Source organism: Rhododendron vialii, chromosome 12a (genome assembly GCF_030253575.1).
Source record: "Rhododendron vialii isolate Sample 1 chromosome 12a, ASM3025357v1".
Lineage (NCBI taxonomy): Eukaryota > Viridiplantae > Streptophyta > Magnoliopsida > Ericales > Ericaceae > Rhododendron > Rhododendron vialii.
In genome coordinates, this window is record NC_080568.1 from 31729656 (window position 1) to 31750910 (window position 21255).

The 21255-nt window shown below is 44.1% G+C and overlaps 1 protein-coding gene across 1 annotated transcript; it reads right to left on the reverse strand.

Moving 5' to 3' along the window:
- Positions 1-6618: 6618 nt before the first annotated feature.
- On the reverse strand, positions 6619-9744 carry LOC131309677 (uncharacterized). Its single transcript, XM_058336279.1, has 4 exons — positions 9589-9744; positions 7626-8649; positions 7075-7364; positions 6619-6684 (listed from the first exon to the last, which is right to left on the reverse strand). The coding sequence occupies exons 1-4, from the start codon at positions 9742-9744 to the stop codon at positions 6619-6621; spliced, it is 1536 nt and encodes a 511-aa protein (XP_058192262.1).
- Between the last annotated feature and the right edge of the window lie 11511 nt (positions 9745-21255).

Genomic DNA, 21255 nt, shown 5'->3' on the forward strand with positions numbered 1-21255 from the left:
AAAACCTGTTTAATAACTATTTTTTTTCAAATAAATATGCGTGAAATGAAGGAAAAAAGTTTGGAGGATCCATTGATTTTGATTATAGACAAAAAAAATAACCAATGTAGGATTTGACATTGCTAACTTTAGCAACCTCTAAATGGATAATCAAAATTTGATATGGCTTGTTTTGATTATTCACATTTTTTTATTCTATTGTGGATGCTCTAAGGGCTTTTCTAGCATCCATAGGGGGCTTTGCGAAAACCGGATTGAGCTATTCTCTTGCTTAGTGCAGGATGGACCTGGGGACCCTGCCGAGCGGCCAATCCGGCCGTTCATCTCGGAATCAACGGCCTGGATCGAAACATCTTTTTTCTTTTCCTTTTCTTTTTTTTTTTAAATCTGTTCGGTACCTTTGCATCCAGGCTGTCCAAAACACTTTTGGACGGCCGAGATGCGCTCGGCACCCCTGCCAAGCACCCCTGCTTGGCAGGGTCTCCCGGTCCGTGCAGGATGGAACAAGAATTTTCTATAAAAACCCATAAAAAATATTTTAAAAATAACTTGCGCTTTGAATCACTTTTTTGGAATCCGAAATGGGCCCCCACAAAATCATCAATAAATCGTTAAGGACTTTTTCAAAATACTTTGGGCTTTTACAAATGCTGAAAAAGTCTTTACGGATATCAGATTGATATAAATTTTTACAAGAATTTTAAAAAAATATATTTTAATAATGACTTGTGATTTGAATAATTTTTTTAAGACCTGAAATTAAGGGTCATCATTTGGCCCGAAGGCCCGCGACCCGCCCTAAGCCCGCCCGGCCCATCGGGCTTTTACCCGGCCCGAGCCCGTGAAACGGACGGGCCGGCCCAGCCCATAGTTTGTAATGGGCGGGCTCGGGCCTATAAATTTTTACTCGGCCCGCCCGGTAGCCCGCCCGTGGTACTCGTCCAAAAGCCCGCCCATGGGCCCGCCCATTAGCCCCAAATCCCACAAAATCCTTTCTTTTTTCCCTTTCCCAAGGAAATTTAAGCCCGCCCGATGGCCCGCTAGCCCGTCAATTGGGCTAGCCCGCGGGCCGGGCTTGGGCTTCAATTTATAGTAGGGAGCCCGGCTCGCCCGGCCCGCAAAAAAGAAAAAGCCCGATCGACCCGGCCCGTGGGTGGGCTTGGGTAGTACATTGACGGGCTGGGCCGGCCCGATGATGACCCTTACCTGAAATAGACTCTACAAAATCATCAAAGGGGTACAAATATAATATATGTACAAACGTGTATGTAGGGAGAGAGAAAAGTAAAAAATCAAAGTTTGATCCAACCCTGGTTAGATGGGAAGAGGAGCATTAAATTGGAGCCTCACTAACCATTCAAGGGCCGTTCAACCCAATTTACACGAGGAGCCACGTAGAATATAACCTCGTACAAATAGGTTAGATGGGAAGAGGAGCATCCATGTAGAATATAGAATATAACCTCGTACAAATAGGTTAGATGGGAAGAGGAGCATCCATAGGTTAGATGGGAAGAGGAGCATCCGTGCAGAATACAGAATATAACCTCGTACAAATAGGTTAGTGTGTGGCCCATGATCCTCGATCTTCTCCTCCTTTGGTGGCTTAATGGTTGAGTCTTCTCCTAGCCTGCACAGGGAGCGCACGACTAAGACCAGGCTGGGGGTTGTCCCAGCAAGGCCCTCCGGCGAGAGAATAAGTAATGTGCAGAGAGCGTAGGCAGAAGATTATGAGAGTGAGTATGTAGTAGCATGTACCTCTTTAGGGTTACCATCGCCAGGTATTTATAGAGCTCTCCTGACTTGCTCTCCAAGCACAGGCACGTACCTTGCACGAGCCAGACGATGTCACCGTGACGTCACCGAACAGATCTGGTAACCGCTTTTGGGGTGAGCTGGCATGATCCATGTGCATCCATGATCATCTTTTGTTATAACCGTTTTTGCGCGTGGGAAGACGCGCAATTCACCAGCCATCCGTTGTCGGCAGCGGCCGTGTTCCGTAGGTGGCCGAGCACGACTTTGCCGATGCTGGCATGTGATCAACGGGAGAGGGTACGTTGCAAAGGTGTGGCCGAGCACAGCTTGTTTTATGCCAAGCATGTGCCAAATGGAATGGCGACGTATCATAGGGTCGGGAGCCGTGCTCAAAGATCGGGCTCGGCGCGGTTTGGCCTTAGTTCGTTCCACAGTGAACTTTCATGTTCGGCCCACTACAATAGCCCCTCAATCTCTGCCGACGCCGAATGCAAGGTAGAGGTTGAAATCAGGTCTTAGCCGAACCTAACGAATGCCGAACACGACCCTAATCCGTCAAAGGTGGGATCTCGTCGAACATGACCCATCTTTCTTTGGAAGTGATATCAGCCATCGATGAAGAACCCTAGTGGAGGGGTTCCAAGTGTCGCTCCATGACTGGATACGGCCGGCTGGCCAGTCCTGCAAGCTGTCCTTTCTTTGCCACGCGTCACGTGCTGAATGGCCAAAGGCTCGGCGCTGTAATGATGGGCGGGAATTTCGAATTTGCAACCCTAGCCCTATATAAAGGGCAACGTGAAGAGGGAGAGGCCACGTTCTCTCTCTCTCTCTCTAGAACTCCATTGTCAGAGCTTCTTCTTGCGACCGTTCATCTTCTTGTTCCTGATTCTCAGCTGCTTTGTCACCAAATCTTACCACAAATCCCAAGTATGAGTTTGTTTTCTGCTTCTCTTCTCTTTTTTTTTTGCAGTTTCCTGAATCTTTTCTCCTTCTTTCTGGGCTTTTTGGGGCTTTTTTGTTCTTAGTGAACAGTGCAAGACCTGGAGATGAACGAACTGTTCATTTTCATCTTCAACCTGTTCTTTCGAGCACAGATCACCACAATGTCTGTGCTTGGCCGACGTTGGAATTTGCCGAGCCTAACCTAGATGCTTATAGGCCGAGCCCCATTGCGAGTCTTAGTATCTCCCGAGCTTGAACCTTGAGAGAAAAAATAGGGTGGGCCAATAGGGTTGCCGAGCGTAGAGATCCCTTGCCTTCTGGCCGATGACGAGGTTTCTCATTGTTTTCTTCTTGTTTTTGTTAGGTCTGGCTCACCCAATCATCGTTATCTCTTCCGACTCTAAAAGCTCGAGGGACGACTCCGGGAACTTGATTATCCGAGAGTACTTGGCGAGGCAAAGGCGCCGACGTCAGTCTTCTTTGATTGCTTCAAACATGTCGGATACTGATGATTCCAACGCCAAGCGTGACTATGAGTACGGCGGGTTTAACACCGAACCAAAGATCACCTTTTCACCCTCTACTAATTCTGACGCCGAACCTGAGCTAGGGCCCGAAGCCGAGTCTAGGTTCAATCCCCCGGCCGAGGTTACGACATCTTCACATCCTAGGCTGAGTGATAATGTGTCCGAGGATAGGGAGATCGCTGATCTTTACGAAAGAGGTTAGGTCTGTCCTTACGCTCACTATTTTAGCGGACAGCCCCACGAATACGCATACTTCTGCCGAACGTACAACATCCCTGATGACGTTGTTGTCAGTCAGGTGGCCAGCAACCGTATTAGAGATAAGGTGGAACACCATCCCGAGCACATAACGGTTCCCCTTATGGCTATATGTGAAGCTGGCCTTAGGTTCCCTCTTCACCCTTTCTTGATGGAGCTGCTCGCTAAGTTCGGGGCTTGTTCCTCATTATTTCGCTATCAACAGCTTTAGGATAGTGATGGCCGTGATCAAATTGAAAGAACTCCACAACCTTGAGTTCAATGTAGCCGACGTCTTTCATACGTACATCATGTCCAGGCACGGCAAGACCGACTGTAGGTACTTATCGACGCGTGGTGGCAAGGAGCCACTGATAGACGGGCTCCCTGACACCGATAAATGGGCTAATTTCTATGTTGAAGTTAGTGGTAATTATGAATTTGGCGATCAAGTGACACGGCTGTTCTCGGTGCCGAAGATAAAAGATTTTTGAGGTTGCTTTACTTTTCTTCATCTCGCCAATCGTAATAAATTTTTTTTTTTTTCTCTTTGGAAACAGCCCCTGACAATTGTCTGGCCATTAACTTTTCACAGATCACCGGTCAATCATAAAGCGACAACAAGACTTGGCCGACGAAAAGAATGTAGAGACGTTGAAGGCCCAGATCTGCCGTGACGCGCCAACGTTGTTAGGTTACGACCCTTCGTACAAGGGGAAGTTGAAGAGAAGAGAGAAGGGAGCGGGGCCGAGCAAGGAGGTTGGAGGAAAAAAGAAGTTTGACAAGCCGAGCACGAAGGTCAAAGCTCCAAGGGTTAAATTTCCAACTTTGAAGAAGTCGGCGAACTTCTGGTTTCAAGAAAGCCAACCATCTTTTTTCCCAGGTCTGAACGTTCCTCCCCTGCAAACTCTCATTCCTGCATTTGCCGAAGATATGGGCAAGAGAAATGTCATACGAATGAACCTCAGAGACGGGGTCTTGGCTCGGCAAAAGGATGCTGCTGCTGCCGAGCCTGCTTCCAAGAAACAAAAAACTGCTCAAGCAACAATCTCGAATAGACCGCCGACGCCGACTCCAAGAGAGAAGGACCAGACTGAGTCGTCTGCCGCAGCTGGGTCGAAGGCAGCGGATAGATCTAGAGGCTCGGTTGGCCGAGCAATAGTGCAGGAGTTCGCTCCTTCGTACGCGACGTCTGAGGGGCGGATTATCTCTGTCAATGACAGTGTTAAGCTGGAGCCCGGTTTAGCCCCTACCATGCTCCAAGGTCTTGCTTTGCCGAACGATATGGCAAAGGTTCCAGATGAGCTCTTGCCGAGTCTGGTCCATGCCAGTGCCTATGTTGTACAGGTATATATCCGAGCCCAACTTTTTTCCTTGTTTCTTCCATTTTCGAGGATATTTGTGAGTTTCGTGTTCCTGAAATTATGCAGGCCGGCCAAGCTATTCTTCGTGCTTCTCAGAAAGCCGAACTCTTGACGGCCGAGCGGGGTCGCTTTTATGACGATCTGAAGGTCGAGCGTGAGAAGTCCCGAAGTTATAAGGGGAGCCTCAAAATGGTGAAGGCTCAAATCACCGAGCTGGAGAAGGAGAAGGAGGAGATGGCTGACAAACTTAAGAAAGCCGAGCGTGAGCTTGGTCAAGTCTTGAGGCGGGAAAAGAGAAAGATGAAGGAGGTGGATGAGAAGGCGTATCAAGCTGGGTATGACTGTGCTGGTCTCGAGTACGTGAGGGAGGCTAGGTCGATGGTAAATGACGAAGTCAAGGCGAGGGTCCCGATCGCGTATCGAGCGGGGTATAAGGCTGGTGTGAAAGCTGTCGGCGAAGCAATGAAGATGGAGCTTGATTTGTCTATAATTCCAGCAGCGGTGGTTCCCGAGCTCGAACTTCCTTATACTGCCGAGGAGTGTGAGCCTCTTCCTCCCGAGGAGTTCCCAGATAGTGACGACGAAGTTGAAGACTTTACAAAGGCCGATGCTAAAGGTCTAGACGGCTCTGGTGGGGAGAAGGTGGCTGAGGACACCCAGCAGCAGCCTAAGGAAGTTGAGAAGGCTGTAGAGACTGCTGCCGAGGCTGATGCTGCAATGGCTGAGAAGGACGTTTCTTAAGCTTGAGTTTTCGTTGTTTTTATCTTTCAAAACTTTTGGACTGGACGGATCCGAGTTTGGATTTTGCCGTTCCATATGTAATGAATACTAGCTTTGAACGTTTCGTCGAGCTTGAATGTAATGTTTTTTTTTTTGAATTTGTCATACTTGATTGTTTTGAGATTTGTTTGAGATCATGGTTATCCGTAGCTCCTTCTATGGTTTTGGGTCGGCTGAGTTATGTTGACATGTAGCAAAGTAGAAACTGCTTCATCATTTTGTTGTTTGCCGAGCTTTGAACAATGCATAGTAATAACAAAGCCGAGCCTGGCCCATATTAGATGTGTTGATTGTGAAAGTTTGCTGAGCCTTGTTTAATGGAGTAGTAGTTATCCTGTAGTCCCCACTTTGGTTTGGGTTCGGCATAGTGGTAGGAATGTTTGTCCAATTGTTGAAGTTGATAGCTGAAGGTATTGCCGAGCCTGAACCAAAGTAGAGTAATAGAATGAAGAGAGTTTGCCGAGCGTGTGTTGTTTTCGGCCTGTTGCTAGTTTAGTGGACGATACTTAGGTTAGTCGCCAAAGTTGTGGAGGGCACGCACCCGTGCTTTGGGGCTCGGTCATCTTGCCAGCCCCTAGCCTGTAGGTGAAGTGTTGAATGTTTGTGGGTAGTTTACTCACCAAAGCGTGAGTATAACCGGGCTGTAGCCGACCATAATGTCTTGCTAAGCCGAACCGGAGCCCAAATTCCAGCCATATTGTGTGTTTTTTGGGCTCGGTGGACCTGATGTCCGTTTTGCTTCTTTGGGCAGTAATAGTGGCCGAAGCAGAGGCATAGGAGCCGTTTGTGGTTGTGACCAAAGTCAACGTTTGTGGTTGGCTAAGTAAGCCTGAAGTAAAAAATATAAAGTAAATGAAAAGAGATTTGGAAATGTAAATGACGAATGCCAGATAAAATTTCTTTGATTTCACAAACATGAAGTACAGTTTGAAATGAAGAGACTTGGGCCGAAGCCAAAAAGAAATTGGATAATCAGTGGCCGAACATACGGCGGACTGTTGGGATTCTGGCTACATGTATGCCTTCTTGAGGTTCTGTGCATTCCATGGGTTAGTTAGAACTTTCTCATTCATGTCCTTCAGCACGCAGGCACCTTCACCAGCGATCTTGACAATGCGAAAGGGACCCTCCCAGTTTGGTTTGAATTTCTGCTTCTTGCTAGCTTGAACCACCTTTCACCAAACCAAGTCGTCTGGTTTGAAGGTTTTGGTTCGAACACTTCGGTTGTATCCTCTTGCTACTTGTTGTTGGTATTCGGCGAGCTTTAGCTGAGCGTCGTCGCGTTTTTCTTCTGCCAAAATTAATTCTTGTTCCACTGCCTCTTCATTACTCTTTGGATCGAAATTCTCAGTCCTCAGAGTGGGGAACTTGGACTCCAGTGGGATTACTGCCTCCATGCCGAATGCCATTGAAAAGGGGGTTTGGCCAGTTGAGCGCCGGGGTGTAGAACGGTAAGCCCAAAGAACACGGGGTAGTTCCTCAGCCCATTTTCCTCTCTTGGAGTTCAGTCGTCGCTTGATCCCGATGCAGACGGTCTTGTTTGTAGCCTCGGCTTGTCCATTCCCTTGGGGGTATGCTGGTGTAGAGTTGAAGAAGCGTATCCCAAATTCTTCACAGAGGCTGGTCAGGTCTTTACCGACAAATTGGCTTCCATTGTCTGATACGATGGCGTACGGAACTCCAAATCTGGTAACAATGTTTCGCCAGACAAATCTGCGAACGTCAGCTTCTGTGATTATCACAAGAGGCTCAGCCTCTACCCATTTGGAGAAGTAGTCTGTTGCGGTGATCAAGAACTTGAATCCTCCTGGAGCTGTTGGTAGTTTTCCGACAATGTCGAGCCCCCATTGTGCAAAGGGCCAAGGGCTGGTAATAGGGGAGAGGTTCTGGGCGGGTTGCTTTGGTATGGGTGAAAACAGCTGGCACGGTCGGCATTTGCGGACAACTTCTTCGCAGTCTTTCTTCATGTTCTTCCAGAAGTAGCCTTGGCTCATGGCACGTTGACAAAGGGAGCGACCGCCAGAGTTGCAGCCGCAACTGCTTGAATGAAGTTCAGCGAGGATCTCTTGAACTTGGGTTGGGTGGACCACGAGGAGATATGGGCCGGAGATAGATTTCCTGTAGAGTTGGCCGCTTTCAGAGAGCCAGTAGTAAGCGGCTTTGTTCCTGATACGATAAGCTTCCTTCTTGTCTGCCGGCAGAGTGTCATTTTTGAGAAACGCAATGATCTCGTCCATCCAACTTGGGCCGAGTTCAACATTGAGAACCGTTGGAGTGGCATCAAAACTTGGGTGGTCAATGTTGCCGAAGCTTATTGCTCGGAATTCAGAGGCTTTAGAAGCTGAGGCAAGGCCAGCGAGTGCGTCGGCATGCACGTTGCGTTCGTGGTTGTTCTGCTCAATTTTGAAATTGGGGAAGTTGGTGATTAGTTCGGCTACGGTTGCCTGATATTTTGACATCCACAGATCCCGAGCCTCATAGTCCCCAAGTACTTGGTTAACTATGAGTTGGGAGTCACAGAAAACGACAAGGTTGGAGATTTCCAGGGCAACTGCAGAGCGTAAGCCAGCTAGGAGCGCTTCATATTCAGCTTCGTTGTTGGTGGCGGAGAAGTCGATGCTGATAGCACTTTCGTGTAGTGTTCCACAGGGGGAGACTAGGACGACCCCGGCCCCGGCTCCGTTGCTATTTGACGCTCCGTCAACATGTAGACGCCATATGTCGCCTTGGAAAAGGTGCCAAGGTTTCGGAGACAATTGATGCTCGACAACGGTTTGTGTTGGGATGGGTTTGTTGAGGAGTTCAGTGTCTTGTGGAGTAAGCTCAGCAATGAAGTCCGCAAGGACTTGTCCTTTGATCGTCGTTCGTGGTTCGAAACGGATATCAAAGTTTGCTAGCTCAACTGCCCACTTGGAGACCCTGTTAGATAGATCCACCTTTCGAAAGAGAGCTTTGAGGGGGTGTTCTGTTAAGACGATGATAGAGTGTGATTGGAAGTAGGGCAGGAGTTTCCTAGCCGCTGAGACGAGCGCAAGGGCTAACTTTTCAAGTGGGAGGTAACGAGTTTGAGCTGGAAGGAGTGTTTTGCTTGTGAAATAGATGGGCTTGTCATCGGCTCCTTCCCGCCGCATAAGTGCAGAACTGGTTGCGTGGGCTGAAACGGCAAGATAGAGATATAGAGTTTCGAACTCTTTAGGTTTTACCAGGAGCGGGGCCGAATTTAAGTAGTCCTTTAGTTCGGCCAGAGCAGAGTCACAATCCGGGGTCCATTCAAAGCTGCGTCGACTTTTTCCCTTCAAGGTGTGGAAGAATGCGTGGCACCTGTCTGAGGATTTGCTAATGAATCTGTTTAGTGCTGTTGCCATCCCAGTGAGTCTTTGTACCTCCTTGATTGTTCTTGGTGGGCGCAAATCTTTAACAGCCTTAATTTGGTTCGGGTCGGCCTCAATACCTCTTTGAGTGACAAGGTGTCCGAGAAATTTCCCAGCGCTTACCCCGAACGCACATTTTTCAGGATTCAGCCGTAGCTTGTGTAGCTTGAGGATTTCAAAAACTTCAGCCAAGTCTCGCAGGTGGTTGGATTCCTTCTTGCTTTTGATGACCAGATCATCAATGTAAACCTCCACAGTGTGGCCGATTTGTTCTTCTAACTTCTTGAATATTGCTCTGTTGAACGTTGCTCCTGAATTCTTGAGTCCAAAGGGCATGATGCGGAAGCAAACGATGCCATATGGCGTGATAAAAGCAGTTTTCTCCATGTCGTCGGGGTCCATGGCAATTTGGTGGTAGCCACGGTAGGCGTCCAGAAAGCTGAGCCGAGCATGGCCTGCCGTTGCGTCCACAAGTTGATCAATTTTCGGCAATGGGAACCAATCCTTTGGACAAGCGTCGTTGAGATTGGTATAATCCACGCAAACTCGCCATTTGCCGTTTTTCTTTTTAACGACCACAGTGTTGGACAGCCATGTCGGGTATTGTACTTCTTGGATTGCATTGGCCTCTAGCAGACACTTGACTTCTTCAACGACGGCGTCGGCGTGTTCGGCTGCAGAACGTCGTGCCTTCTGGATGACCGATTTAGCGTCTTTCTTGATGTTGAGGGAGTGACAGATGAAATTTGGATCGACTCCTGGCATTTCGTTGGGGGTCCAGGCGAAGACTTTGATATTTTTCATGAGGTATTGGAACATTTCTTCGCGATCAGTCTCGCTGATGGAAGAACTGATCAAGAAAAATCGGGAGCCATCCTCGTTGATTGGCATTTGGACGAGGTCCTCCTTTGCTTTGTCCTCGGCTTTCTGGCCGACGTCGTCGATTACGGCCACATTGGGGACTTCAACCCATTGTACTTGTTTGGCTTTGGCGGAATTGTGGACGGCAGAGACGTAGCATTTTTTGGAGGCTACTTGGTCACCTCGCAAATCTTCCTGTCTTCTAGTGGCGCCGATGAAGCGGACGACCTGGTGGTAGGTGGAAGCAATGGCTTGCATTCCGTGGAGCCAAGTTCGGCCAAGGATGGCGTTGTATGGGCTCGGAACGTCTACGACGATGAATTCGACGGTCAGAGTTTTTGATCCAACGACGACTGGGAGAAAGATTCGGCCAAGTGGCCAGACAGGTGCACCGTTGAAGCCGATGAGTGGTACGTCGGTAGGTTGTAGGGCTGACTCTGGTAGATCTAACTTCTTGAAAAGGTCGTAGTACATGACCTCTGCTGAACTTCCTTGATCGATGAGGACGCGCTTTACATCGTGGACGCCGATTTGGATGGTGACGACGAGAGCATCCGAATGTGGAGTTTGAACATGTTCAAGGTCACGCTCGGTGAAGCTTATCGTCCACTTGGGTACGTCCTATGGTCGTTGACGGTTGGATCCGGAACCAACTGAGAGTATCTGTTTGGATGTTGAGGCGTGATCGATGTTGGCTTTGAGTGCGGTTTCCGATGCCTTTGTCATTGGACCGTGGATGACGTGTATCAGTGGGCACTGTTCGTTGGGGTTGGGATTTGTCTGCCAGGCGGACGTTTTTGCTCGATCAATGTATTGGTCGAGATGGCCTTAGGCCGCCAAACGTTCCAACAGCGCCTTGTAAGGAGCACATGTCGTTGTGTAGTGGCCGAGCTCATTGTGATACGAGCACTTCTTCCTCGGGTTCTGATCCGCTTGGCCGTTGTCCATGCCAAGCTTGCCTTGCGGCCACTCGAACCATGGTTGCCTCATGATTTCTTTTAGGAAGGACCAGATGGGTTCCTTGAAGTGGGTGGTTTCGGCCACATAGTCATGCTCTTTTGGCTGGCGTTTCTTCCCTTCTTTGATGTTGTGTACCTGCTTCTTGGGTTGCAGGTGCTGGGTGATTGCTGGTGTCAGCAGTTGGGTTACGGCCGAGGTGAAGGATGCTGTCAAGCTCGGGATTCCCTGGGCCGCACGGTCCGCATAAAATTCTTCAAGAGCACAGAATCTCGCCACGGCGCGCATCAATTCCCCCATGCCGTGTGGTGGGCGGATGGCGAGTTCGTCGAGGATCTTGCTCCCGGTTTCCAGACCGTTTTTGAAAGTGCGCGCAGCCTAGTATTCATCGATTCCTGGAATTTCATTGAATAGCTGCCAATAACGCTCGGCATATTGTCTGAGAGTTTCGGACGGGAGTTTCCTCATCTGGGACAGGGACTCTGGCTCTTTGGCTGTCCTGTTACTGGTGATGAAGCGAGTGTTGAAGGCGTGTTCAAGGTCGGCCAGGTTCCGTATGGATCCAGCGGGCAATTTGTTGAACCACTGGAGTCCAAGGGAGCCGAGGCTGGATGGGAACGCTTTGCATTTGATTTCGTCCCTCGTGGTGCATAGCTCAATTGTCTGTCGGAAGTGGATTAGGTGAGTGTAGGCCTCGCATGTGGTAGGATCAAACTTCGTAAACTTTGGCAGGTGGAAGTTGGGTTCGGCCGTCGTGTTGATTATGTGGGGTGTGAAGGGAGAAACGCTGAGATCCTTCAGCTGCCGCTCAAAACCAGGGCGTGGCGGCCTTCCGTGCTCATCCGTCTTCGTTCTCTTGAACTCTCTATCTGGAGACTTTTCGCGGTTTCGATGCCGGAGTTTGTCTCGTAGATCTGCTGTCGCCCGGCGATGTTCGTCAACCGTTTCTCCTCTGTCCTTTCGGGATTTGGTCTCGTTTGGCTCGTCAATACGTACGCCCTTTCCGTTCCGTCGGCCCTGGTTGCTGTTGTCGAACTTTTCTGTAGGGATTTCCTCGAGTCGTTCAGATACATGGCGTCTGGTCTACACGGAATCTCGGCTACGGTGGAAAATCGTTGTGCGAGAGAATTCTGCGCGGCCAGTGGAGTATGTGCTTGTAAACGACTCGGTATCCCTAGTGTTGGTTCGATCGTGGTGTTCTTTTGAGCTGTGTGTTTTAGATGCGGTGGGTTGCTTGTAAAGGATTATTTCTCTGGCGTCGCCCGGTGTCGGGGTGAAGCCTAGGCGGTTTTTCACAGATCCGCGTTGGCCTCCCTCGTTCTGACGCCTTTGTGGTGGTGGTGGTGGAGGTGGCGTTCGCCTTCTCCTACCCCTCCACCAGATCTGGATGCGGATGGGGTGGTCTCTTGCTGCATGTGCTGTTTCATTTGGGCCACCTCTGCCCTTAGCGCAGCCAACTCGTTATCGCGCTCGTCGTCATGACGCTGTAGCAAACGTATGTAGGCCGTTGTTACGTCATCCGCGACTGGTGAGAGGCCGGATCCTGGGGCGAGGGAGATGGACATGTGCCTCTCATGTGGTGTTGTGGGGATGACGTTTCCGCTAGCGTCTTTGGTTCCTGAGATGGCTACATCCGTCTGATCTCCGCCCATGGTGAGTGGTTTGGTCGTTTCACGGAGGAGTAGGGGGGTTTGGAGGATGTGAGAGCCGTTTGAATCAGAAGGGTTTCACGTCAGGTTCAGCAATTGTGTGGCCCGTGATCCTCGATCTTCTCCGCCTTTGGTGGCTTGATGGTTGAGTCTTCTCCTAGCCTGCACAGGGAGCGCACGACTAAGACCAGGCCGGGGGTTGTTCCGGCAAGGCCCTCTGGCGAGAGAATAAGTAATGTGCAGAGAGCGTAGGCAGAAGATTATGAGAGTGAGTATGTAGTAGCATGTACCTCTTTAGGGTTACCATCGCCAAGTATTTATAGAGCTCTCCTGACTTGCTCTCCAAGCACAGGCACGTACCTTGCGCGGGCCAGACGATGTCATCATGATGTCACCGAACAGATCTGGTAACCGCTTTTGGGGTGAGCTGGCATGATCCATGTGCATCCATGATCATCTTTTGTTATAACCGTTTTTGCGCGTGGGGAGACGCTCAATTCACCAGCCATCGGTTGTCGGCAGCGGCCGTGTTCCGTAGGTGGCCGAGCACGACTTTGCCGATGCTGGCACGTGATCGACGGGAGAGGGTACGTTGCAAGGGTGTGGCTGAGCACAGCTTGTTTTATGCCGAGCATGTGCCAAATGGAATGGCGACGTATCATAGGGTCGGGAGCCGTGCTCAAAGATCGGGCTCGGCTCGGTTTGGCCTTGGTTCGTTCCACAGTGAACTTTCATGTTCGGCCCACTACTGTTAGATGGGAAGAGGAGCATTAAATTGGAGCCCCACTGATAATTCAATGTCCGTCCAACCCAATTTCCCGGCCCACTCTGCTGCATGAACGGATCACGGGTTATGTATATCCTAACGAGGATGATGTCATCGTAATGACATAAGCACCACCCTCGTTCCACTTTCTAAAAAAAATCTTCTTCTTTAAAAAGAAGATAATTTCAAACTTAAATATAATCAAAATAAAAAATAATTTTTCAATTTTTTTTTGCATCGTTTAAAAGATCTGAAGGAGATCTATCATACAAGATCCATATTGGTAAAAAAATTATTTGCGTAAACACATAATTTTGGAGCTTGAAATTACCTTCTTTTTAAAAAAGAACTCTCTTTTTTATAATTGGATATTCAGGTCAGCTTGCACACACTTTAACCAATTCCGGGGCCCAAAAGATAATGTTCGGGCATAACCCTCAGTGGCTTTAAGGTTTGAAATATTTGGCCTCTGTGAAAATGAAACATGTGACCTCAAGGATTATCACTTATTATTTTCTTACAACTACTTAGCCAAACCCCTTGAAGCGGCAATGGTTAGGCAGTGCCGCGTGGCAAGCTCCTCGCGCGGTAGCTATGCTTTAAGAGCGTCCCCAATCCATCTCTATTTCATTAAAATATTTCACAACTATTCTCTGTTTTGGAGAAACAGAAATGGGTGGGAGTAACTGGGAGATGCTCAGGGGTGTTTACACTAACCAACAAGTCATGGACCACAACTTTTTTATATTTTCTTTATTCAAAAAAAAATCGCGTTTGTTAGTTTTGTGCGCAAACTTTTATATAATATTAATTTGTCTCGACGAAAGAAATCGAAAAATTATAAAATTATGAATTTTACACAAGTATATTGGAAAATATCAAATGAAAAGCTTAAAAAATCAATTTTGTGGACTTCCTCTTAGATATTTTCAAAAGTACTTGTATAAAAGTCATAATTTTTTACTTTTTTTCCTCTCATTGAGATGAACTAATATTACTTAAAAGTTTAGCGGAATACAATAACAAACATGAAAAAAGAATTGAATGAGAACAAAATCAAAAAGTTATTGTCCACAACTTGTTGATGAGTGAAAACACCCCTAGAATTAACCCCTGTACCTTGCTCTATAAGCCTACCAATGCCTTAGTTCCTAGCAATGATTTCGGCCCCGTTTCCACTAACAAAGAACCCTAAAACTTTAACGCTTTTTATGATCTCGTTTTCACTAACAAAAAATAAAATTTAACACATTTTACCATCTGACTTTCACTAACAAAAAGTTTTTACCAACTCAACAATTTTTTAACTCACATATCCATTAGAAACTTATTTATTACCAAAAATAATTTAACATTTCTTAATTTATTTACTATCAGAAACACCGAACATTTTTTTTTGATAGGCAACACCAAACAAATTTTTAACCGGAAATATTTTTCTACAAATATTTCACTAGTGGAAACACCCCTTAGCAATTGAAAATGTTATCAGGGAGGGATAAGAATCACGCCATTCACATTTCACGCCATGATTTCGAGTTAATGAGCATCTACGCTGACATATTACTGCTACTAGTTATCAAAATTATAAGCTATTTACAGAGATAGGCTGCAAATTCGTTTTCAAAATTAATAAAATTCTATTTTGCCAATAAAAAAAATTTCTATGATATATATATACCAAACACAAAAATAAATAAATGAGACCGAATACACTAAAAATATGACTAATTAAGAAAATCAATATCAGGGATCATCTATAAAACATAGAGTAACAAATTTCGTTTTGGTTCATAAGAATATTAAAAAATGCCAGGACAGACAATTCAACGAAGAATTAATAGCTGAAGCAGTAATGAGCCTGTGAGTTGGCAACTGAATAGTACTATGTTATAGGGGCATGAATCACGAGTTCACGACTTAATTCAATTGTTTAAATATCACGTTTGTTGAATGGAGGAATGAAGCCAGGCTAGGGTTTTGATTGCGCTATTCGACGGAGGTCCCCTTGTGTTCTTGCATGTGTGCTTACGTAAAAAATGATACGCAAGGTTAAGTATAAAGTTGTACATTGGGCTTTGTCATGGCTTCGGTTTTATAGTTCAGAAGAATAAAACCTCTTTGTCGTACATTGGTCCGAATTGTTCATTTTTTGAATTGCGATATTTAATTATTTGTGTATGAAATATCAAGTTCTTCGAATATCAATAAATGCCTAATTTCATTAGTGTAAAAATAATTCGAAACTTGGGGGTGGCACGTATCCCGCAAGCTTAGTGAGACTCTTTTTTTTTTTTTTTTTGCCAAGCAGTATACATCAGTGGGGGTTATGGGATAATTAGTAAGTTAGTCCACAGGAAATTCAAAGGTTATCCATAAACGCCCCTGTTGGAGCTTGAACCTTGGCCTCCCACAAGGAAGGACCAGGAAATGCCCACCATTGGGCTACAAGCCGGTCCTTTGGCGGCTTAATGAGACTGATCGATGAGTCCTACAAAATATACACGCGAGAGTTCTAGACGTTTGAAGGATCTTGATTCCGTAAAGAAAGCCCTAGAAGGATATCAAAATTCGTGTTAAGTAGTAAACAAAGTTTGCATTTCCTATGTATATAATTGCTTGAACTCTAATTCTGGAGAATATTTGAGTCAATGAAAATAAAGGAAATGTATCATTCTTCTTGTAAAATTAAAGCAATACAAGACACTAGATATAGAAAGAAGGATAGTACTTCAGGAACTGGCAGTGAAAATTTTGATTGCCTGAACAAATTGATTTTGTTAGAACTAGCAGGGCTGGCGCCCTAAGCGACGTAAAAAAATGGGGCCTCTCAATGAACTAGCTAAGCTAACCAAAAGTTTATTTGTGCGAATGTGCATGTATACACTCATGCTTCTTGGCGCAATATGAAGAACGAAAATTTGGCTGTGTATAAAAGCATAATATTGGGAAGAACGAAAATTTATTTACAATATTCCAATGAATTAATTAATTTTTTTGAATTTAATGAATTAATTAATTTAGTAATCTTATCTGGAAAATGTTCATTTTGAAAATGTATGAGAGTCAGTTTCTCTTTCTCATGGATTGAGCCAGGAATAATCACTATAAGAAGGTGGGAGATTGATTCCCTCCTAGTTTAGAAACGTGATTTCTGGCTACATATGTCATTAGAATCTTTTCTTGGTTTTTGCTGGTGGAACAGCCTTGTCTTCTCGAGCAGACTTTTGATGTGTGAGAGAGAGAAAGAAACTCTGTAACGACCCTGATTTTCAGTAAATAAAAATTTCGTTAAATATTTGAATTTTATTTTAATTACTTGGTATTACTTTCAAAAGTCCGTTTTAATTTCTAATAATCCGTCATAATTAGATTTAAGTCCTTAAAAATATTTTTCTTGACTAGAAATCCTACTTGGCAAGTAGAGTTAGTTTCCAACCGATTAGTTGGAGGAACCGGACCACCGATTCACCTAGTTATATTACCCTAACCCTAATTGGACCTTTTAGACCATCTTTGAGCCTTATGAACCCCTCCAAACCCTATAGGACCATTAGACCATAGGAGTAATCATTTTTACTCCCATAACAAGTAATTTCAAACCCTAATTATTACCAATATTCCTTTACCCCTTGGTCCATAATTGTTAGGGGAATTTTTGTCCCTTGGTTAATAGACCTTTGACTTGCCAATAAGCATGACAAGACAAGTCATACATGGAATCTCATCATTTTGCTTCCAAAGGAAGCAAGGCTAGCTTTGTCATGCATGCACACCTATGTTCTAGCTTTAAACCTAATAATCCTAGACTTACTTTCCTAGACACACACATATATACTCTTATATATATGTACCAGAGAGAGAGAGAGAGAGAGAGGCCGGATGGGAAAGGGAGGTGGAGTGTGTGATTGTGTTTTGTTCTCCTTTACAAGCAACCTTTAGCCCTTAGGGCTATTTTCCTATTGCCAACCCATTTCTAGTCAATTTTCTAGCATAGAATCCTAGCCTTTTATCATCCTAGACTTAGCTCTTATTACCCTAGATTTTGACTACAAACCTAGACTAGAATTGACCATACATGGAAGGCTATACCTTAGCCTAATCAAACCCTACCTTAGACTTGTAAGACTTGCCATGATTACCTAGATTTACCCTAGAAAGCATAAGATCCTAGTTAGTTTATAGCCTTAAGCCTAAAAGATTGGACAAGACAAGACTTGGCATGCTTTCAAGCTTGATTGGACATGACAATGGAGCAAAATCCATAGGAGAGAGAGAGAGAGATATGGCCGGCTATGGAGGGAGGAGGAGCTCAAGTTTTGGCTATAAATAGCACCCCATACCTTCCATTCAACTCACACCTTCACTCCTTTGCTCTCACTTCTCTCTAGAAACCATTTCCATTTCCAGACAGCCTACTGCCCTTCACAAACCTCCATTTTTCTCCTGCTTAAAGTAGTTTTTGGAACCAACTCCCTTCGAAAAAGTTGTAGAGCACTTCGAAACCTTCAAGTTAGACCCAAGAACCATCCAAATCGGTGAAGAAATGACAAAGATATTAGCATCCGAAGTTCAGTAAAAATCTCGGATTTCTATTTCCAGACAGCATACTGTCTTCTCATTTATCACCATTTTGCTCCTACCTAAAGTAGTTTCTAGGATCAACTTCCTTCACGAAAGTTGTAGAGCACTTCGAGAGCTTCAATTTCAACCCAAGAACGATCATATTCAGCCAAATATTGACCGAGTTACTGCCATCCAAAGTTTGGTCCAGATTTGCAAGTTTCACCGCCCGTAGAAATTTTCCAACTAGCTTATTCGGCCCCGACTAGTTTCGGATTAAGGTAGATTAATCTTACTCACTATCTCTATGTATAACGTAGGATCATCTTAACTCCTATCTCTAAGTATAAGCAGAATATTCTTGAGTATTTCCTTAAGTAAATAAGGTTATCTATTGCTTTAAATGCTATGTGTGATACTTGTATGCATGAGGAACTTGAAAAGAGCTTTCTTTAAAAAGATGAAAAGGAAGGGGAGTATGTTGAATATATGGCTTTATTTTCCGAATAAACATATGTTGCTTAGAATTTCTCAAAAGAAAGAAAGAACGGTTTTCGAAAGATAGAATTTGACACTTGAATAGAAGTATTCGTATTTTGATCTTTAGGATGGTTATGAGCATGATTATTAATATAGAATTGGATGATCTTGTTAGTTTAGTTTCAAGATTTCAATGATTGATTTATGTTTGCGTATGTGAAAAATCCTACCGCAGAGTCTATGCATAAAAACGAGACACGAAAATCAAGAAAATAGAAACATAACACCTAGGGTGTGGATAATGATGAGATGTGCTTTGAAACCGCAGTGTGGTCGGACTTGGTAGCCCATTGTGTGTATGAAAACCCGCGATGAGGCCGGACATGGTAGCCCATCGTGTGGATTGTGAAAACCGCAACATGGCCGGACTTGGTAGCCCGTTGTGTGAATGAAAACCCACAATGTGGCCGGACTTGGTAGCCCATTACGTGAATTTGTGAAAACCTCAATGTGGCCGGACTTGGTAGCCCATTGTGAAGGTTGCCAATGGGGCCGGACGTGGTAGCCTCATTGGTAATGTGGCTTGGTTATCCGCGGAGAGGAGCCAATGCAAGTTTTGTGTGCCAATGGGAACCCGGTGCGGCGGAACCATTGTGAGGATACTCGGGAACCCGGAACGGCGGAACCGAGGTTGGGTGTGTTAAAAATGGATTTTGAAAATGTTGATTTGGATATGAAAAGTGAAAATGGAGACACGGTCTACGATGAGTCGCGTAGGAAAAACTCAGAAAATCATGGACACTAACGATAGTTTAAATAGCGAATGTGGATGTGTGATTATTACTATTTATCGTATATGATTTACTGGTTGTAAGTTATGGGTTAGTGGGTACGGTTTATTCTATTGAGCTCCAGTAGCTCACGGTGTTACCTTTGGTGACCCTGACATATTATATTGGTGGCGACGCCGGTATAATGTGTCAGACCTTGTAGATAAACAAGGAGAACTCTACACCTTAGAGGCTTTCAGAGCCGAAGAGCTGGCTGGAATGGAGGAGCAGGCGGAGCTGTAGATACGGACCCTAGTTTCCCCTCTCTTGTGTAATAAAAGTACTCTTGTGAGAGTTATGATGTAATAAAGAGCCAGACTCTATTTTGAAGTTTTAATAAAATTTCCCTTTTAACGTTCCCAAAATTAGGGGTGTTACAAACTCAAATGTCCATTGTGGAGATAGGGGGAGAAAGGGTTTCCACCATTTTTCCTAATGTTTTTGGTCTTTTTTGTGTATTTTATTTGTTTTTTTTTTTTTCATTTTTGTTAGATTAGCATCATATTTTTTCATTTGATCATCCGTTCTCGATGAGAGAAGTCTAAGAGGTAAAAAAAAAGAAAGACCAAAAGTAAAAGAAAATTCATTGAAGATAAAAAAAAAAAAAAAACCAAATTGTTGTCTTTTTGTTTAAAAAATATCGTCTTATAAGAATTTTTTTCAATATTAGTCCACGTTTTCATACTCTATTGATTCTACTCGTCGAGATGAATGATTAATCCCAAAACATTACAACGAAGAGCTACACAAAAAGTAACGAAAAATAATAAAAAAATACCGAAAAAAGTACTGGACAAAAAAAGTGAGGAAGACTGATGAAGGTTGGTTGGGTTAGCCTTTCGCTTTTCAAAAATGTTAGGAACACAACATCAAACACAACCTCTCACATACATGTGGAGCCACATAAACTAGCATGTATGGACCCTACATATATGTTTGAGGTTGTGTTTGAATTATTGTATATGTAGCACTTTTGTTTACTTTTAGATAGAGTAGACCCCAATTTTTGTACTTTGTGTGTCATCGGGTGTGGTTTTAACATTTTTTTTCCCAAAATTAACTAATAAATCATGCATTGAAGGAGCTTTTTTTTTTTAGTCGGTGCATTGAGTTTTTTTTTTTTTTCCGGTCGGTGCATTGAGGTTATTGGGCACATGTTAGCTGGACCGTAAATTTAATTTAAAATCATACGAAGTAAGTACTTTCTTGCCCTTTATTAAATACACTTTTTTACATATTCAACGAAACTATTTTAAATTTGTTTTGATAAAAACAAAAAAGAAAGAGTGGATGGTTAAAAGGTATTGTGAAAATTATTTTTCAAAAATTAAGTGCTCTAATTTTCAACCCATTTGAACCGTTGTGAAGATCTTATTTTTTTTATCATATTATTTCAAAGGTTTATAGTTAAATTTTGTCTCTATGACTCTCATAATCAAGTTTTTGCTCCATAGGGCCTCAAACAAAAAGCAGAAACTTAATTATAACAACCTTAAAGATAAAATTTAATCATGATCCTTTAGAATAATATGATCAGCAAAATAACATCTTCGTACTGGTTCAAACGGATTGAAAATTGAAATACTTAATTTTTAACCCTATTTTTTAAATATATAAACAATCTAAAAGAATTAAGTGCTCAAATTTTTAATCCGTTTGAACCACTGCAAAGATTTTATTTTTCTGATCATATTATTCCAAGATGTCATAGTTAAATCTTGTCTCTAGGATTCTCATAATTAAGTTTTTGCTCCATAGGATCTCAAATAAAGAGCACAAACTTAATTATGGGAGCCTTACAGATAAAATTTAATTATGACTCTTTAGGATAATATGATCAGTACCATCTTCGCGCACCGGTTTAAACGGATTGAAAATTGAAATACTTAATTTTTAACCATATTTTTAATATATAAACAGTCTAAAAAAATTAGTGCACCAATTTTCAATCTGTTTGAACCACTGTGAAGATCTTATTTTTCTGATTATATTATTCTAAAGAGTTATAATTAAATTTTTTCTCTAGTGCTCTTATAATTAAGTTTCTGCTCCATAGGATCCCAAATAAAAAGCATAAACTTAATTATGGAAGCCCTAGAAATAAAAATTAATTATAACCTTTTAGGATAAAATGACTAGAAAAAAAGATCTTTACAGCTGTTCAAACAAA

Excerpts from the sequence above, each read along its gene's own strand:
- LOC131309677 (XM_058336279.1), bottom strand. The coding sequence starts at position 9,744 with ATGCCAGGAGTCGATCCAAATTTCATCTGTCACTCCCTCAACATCAAG. Across the intron at positions 8,650-9,588 it reads AGGCCAATGCAATCCAAGAA|TTAGCCCTTGCGCTCGTCTC; the intron begins GTACAATACCCG and ends CCACTTGAAAAG. Across the intron at positions 7,365-7,625 it reads TTGCGGCTGCAACTCTGGCG|AGGCTGAGCCTCTTGTGATA; the intron begins GTCGCTCCCTTT and ends CCAAATGGGTAG.